This window comes from Diospyros lotus, chromosome 15 (assembly GCF_014633365.1).
Source record: "Diospyros lotus cultivar Yz01 chromosome 15, ASM1463336v1, whole genome shotgun sequence".
NCBI classification, from domain to species: Eukaryota; Viridiplantae; Streptophyta; class Magnoliopsida; order Ericales; family Ebenaceae; genus Diospyros; species Diospyros lotus.
The window spans coordinates 6,806,194-6,810,425 of record NC_068352.1 but is presented as its reverse complement, the minus strand read 5'-3'; the positions used below and the strand labels follow the sequence as shown (position 1 = coordinate 6,810,425).

The 4,232-nt window shown below is 37.9% G+C and overlaps 1 protein-coding gene across 1 annotated transcript; it reads left to right on the top strand.

Moving 5' to 3' along the window:
- Positions 1-3,104: 3,104 nt before the first annotated feature.
- On the top strand, positions 3,105-3,932 carry LOC127791551 (uncharacterized). Its single transcript, XM_052321535.1, has one exon. The coding sequence runs from the start codon at positions 3,105-3,107 to the stop codon at positions 3,930-3,932; it is 828 nt and encodes a 275-aa protein (XP_052177495.1).
- The last annotated feature ends 300 nt before the right edge of the window (positions 3,933-4,232 follow it).

The window sequence follows — 4,232 nt, the reverse complement described above, 5'->3', positions numbered from 1 at the left end:
CTTCTTTTTTGTTACCGCCGTCGCTGTTAACCTCGCCACCCGACGCCGTCAATCAACCTCGCTGTTGTTAACCTCACCATCTGACATCGCCATCAGTCAATCTTGTTGCCGCTGGCTTCACTGCCTTGTAGTTCCTGCCTATTCCTCTGCCATTGCCTTAGTCTTACGCTTCTAACAGGTCTCCTATGATCATTGGTATTTTGCAATCTTTGCTTTTCAGTTGTCATTGGCCTTGCACAACTATCATCAGGTCTTCTTTGCTGCTGGTTGTCTGTGGGACCATCGCTTTTGTTATCGCCAGTCATCCTCGTGACCATCGCCTTCACCAGTCTTAGTCTTTCACCTATGTTAGATTTCCAGCTACTGTCGATCTCTGACATTACTTCATTCTCTGGGATCACTTCGACGGTTACATGCGATTGTTAGATTCCCTCACCTTGCCTAATCCTACATCGGTCAACCTTCTGCGGCCATTGGCCTTCCGCCATCACGGCCATTGTTGCGCCTCTTTTGTTGGGGCTTTTGGGTTTGGAAAATGCTACTTTGCTTGCATAAGGATGACTGAGAGGATGACCTAAGGAGCTAAATGAAAAAAATACCCTCACCTAATTTGCAGATTCACCACCCCTGCCTTTGACCGCCTCCTCTCTCCTCTATCATGACTGCCCCCAACAAGCTCCACCTCGCCTTGCCTCATCGTCTCCCCATATCTCTTCGCAACCTTCATCTCACCAACCGTCGATCTCCATTGCATCTTGTCGTTGCCCCACTGTACCGCCTTATGCGATCGCTGTTGCATCCTGTTGTTGTCTCGTTGCAGTGCCTCGTGTGACCACCACTACATCTTGCTGTCGCCTAGCCGCATTGCCTCTTGCCGATAGCCGCTGCACCATCTCATCGCCTTGTTACTGCTGCATTCGGATGAAGCCTGAGTGACCTTCATGAAGCCTGGGCTTCTCCCATCCACAGCGGCTTGATAATCGTACTTCATCATTGATGAAGTCCGATTCAATCATCGAATATAAGATAATTCCTCTACTTTCTCTTTGTTTTTATTTATATATAAAATAAGAATTGAAAATGTAAAGAGTGGAGGGCGTGAAAATATTAAATGAAGGAACAAAACATTATTGAGATTATCACATATATGTATATTATATAGTCTATTATGAAATCGGATCGAATACAAGCCAATAATCAAACCAATCAACCACACACGAACACATCATTTAATGTGGAAAACCCAAATTGAGAAAAATAACGGGCAGAAAGAACAAAATATCACTAATCAAATATTGGTAATACAAAAGCGATATTAGCACACACTTTGTGTCTAATTTCATGTGATCTGAGCACCTATTTATAGACCTAAAATCATCTATGGATGAACATAGGAAATTATATCATGTAACCTAGGCACCTATTTAACATAGTTACAGTCAAATTAGGAAACCTAATCACAGATAAATAAAGATTTTGAGTCATAATTATCACGTAGTCAATTTGTGGATTTGTAGCCTCTCAAATTCATAATTCTGCTGCATTGTCTGTTCCTTGCTTTTTTTTTTTTTTTTTTTTCATGCAAGGCCTTTTCTTTCAACTAATTTAATTTGGCTTCCCACAACTTGAAATCGTGTGAGAGCCATAATATTCATAGGTTCTTTGGACGTTTCCTACAGATGATGTTAATTGTTATTGCTTATATATAACAATAAATTTATTTAACTGTAAATGTCATCATCAAGTCACTTGAGCCTATAAGAACGAAAACAGTCAGAGAGCACAAGAATGTCCTTATATATGCAGATATTCCGATATTTAAGTCAGACATTAAAAATAATCAAGACTGTATTGAAATTAGTATTAGAGACGTACCATTTTTGGAACAAGTGTCTGCTAATTTATAGTGAGGTATGAAGTAATCATAATTAGTTTAGATTTAGAATTCTTATAGATGATGTTTATCTTTAATATTTTGGAATCCATTAGGATTAACATTCTTATGGATAATGTTTATCTCAATATTTTGAAATCCTTTTAAAATTAGAATTCTTTATGAATAATTGTCTATCATTTTCTTAGAATATTTGGAGGAATTTTCAAATGTCGGAGTTATCTAATCTGTGTGTTGTGCAAGACCCCCAATTCCCTCAATTATGGAAAAATTTACACCTTTTAACCCAAAAAGTTATTTTGGGCTTTTAGGCCTTTTTGTCTTCTAATAAATTTTTGTCTATGACACAATAACATGCATGTATATATGGTTTCTTAAAACTTACCTCCTACCTCTTCAAAACAAGTTTTTCATTTACTAAAAATAAATAATTTAACAAATTATTAAGACATTTTGTGCTTATAGGATATAGCCAAATTTGGCCATATACCCAGATCGAGTTGAACAATTAGAATTCCACACACAACAATCTAACTATCAATAGGATAAAAAAGAATGAAAATGGTGGCAACATGCAGGCAATTACGAATCTCAACATTGCCAGCCTCTGAAGAACATTTCATGCATGCCAGCATATAACAAAAACTCCAATAACTAGTTGCCTCGGTCCATGCATTCTCTATCATCTTCATATTTGCTTGTAAATGCCAACCTATCATTGGAGTTTCTTCAGATATCAGAGAATGTGATATCATGTTATCCTGCAAATTAAATTGACATGCATATCTTATGTTCCATTCTTCCATGGTTTCATGAGCTTCAGATTGTTGGCTAATTAAGATGGAGATCTAGGCGCTTTCATCCTGTCCAAGGTAATTAATATGATCCATTAACTTTTACTAGTTTTTGTAAAACATCTTTGTACAATCAATAAAGATGAAATGTAATGTGTTTTAATGATGCAATTTGATTAGGGATAAAATTCTTGTTGGGAGCTGAAATCTCTCTTTAGAAGGATATACAGATTGCATTGAAGTTGATCTACGAATTGTAGATCTGCTTAAGATGCAAAGGCTTAAGGCTCCATAAACCAGAAATGTTGTGCGTCATATCTCAATCAGGTTTTGTATGAAAAGAAAAGCCTTGGATCTTGGCAATGTATCAATCTCCTAGCGAATTGAGCCCCCAACTACCTTGTGAAGGGAAACCAATGGAGGATGCAACAAAGAATAAGACAACACAAAGCTTTGTCACCTGTGTCTACGAAGCCAAGGTTGCAGATTTTTCACGCAATGTAACCGTAACTTGGTCGAAGAACCTCACGAGCCAAACCCTTAACATCTCAGTGGAAAACCGTTCTGGTGAAAACCAATGCAATTGCAAGATTGATCTTAAGACATGGCAATTTTGGGGCAGCAAAGGTCTAAAATCATTCATAATTGATGGTCAGCGTGTGGACATTTTCTGGGATTTTCGCACTGCAAAGTTTTCTGGTAGCCCTGAGCCTTGTTCGGATTACTATGTTGCCATGGTATCAGGAGAAGAAGTTGTCTTATTGTTAGGCGATAGGAAGAAAGAAGCCTTTAAGAGAAGTAAGTCAAGGCCATCCTTGGTCGATTCTGTGTTACGTCATAAGAAAGAAAATGTGTTTGGAAAGCGATGTTTCTTCACCCGAAGCACATTAGGGATGGCGAGAAAAGAGCACAACATTGGCATAGAGGCCTCTTTATCTGGGCCTGGCGACCCTGAACTGTGGATAAACTTGGATGGGATCTTGCTATTTCATGTTATGAACTTACATTGGAGATTTCGGGGAAATGAGTCTGTGTTGGTGGATGACATGCCATTGCAAATCTTTTGGGATGTGCATGACTGGTTGTATTCAACCCCAAATTCAGGGCAAGGTTTCTTCATCTTCAAGCGAAGTACGACAGAAGGGGAACTTACAAGCAATCCAGATGCTAGAGTTTTATGTGATGAAGAGTCTGGAGATGCTTTTGAGTTTTGTCATCTCTTGTATGCATGCTTGGAAGGTTGAATGAAATTAAACATTGTGAGTTAAAATGGAAGTCAATGGAAAATGTCACATTTTAATTGCAATTGGAAATTATTGGCTTCAAAGGACTTTGACTTGGGTTTCTTTTTCCTATTCAAATTGCTGGATTAGATTGGTTTTCCCTTCCAAGCTTAAAATGTGATTTTTTTTTTTTTTTTGACAAAAACAACTCACATGAGGCATTCCCATACATTTATGAGTTAAACTGGATCATGCAGTTTGCTCCTTAAGATCATTTATGAAACAAAGGTGAACTTTCATGGCTATGTTTCATTTAACTTT

Excerpts from the sequence above, each read along its gene's own strand:
- LOC127791551 (XM_052321535.1), top strand. The coding sequence starts at position 3,105 with ATGGAGGATGCAACAAAGAATAAGACAACACAAAGCTTTGTCACCTGT.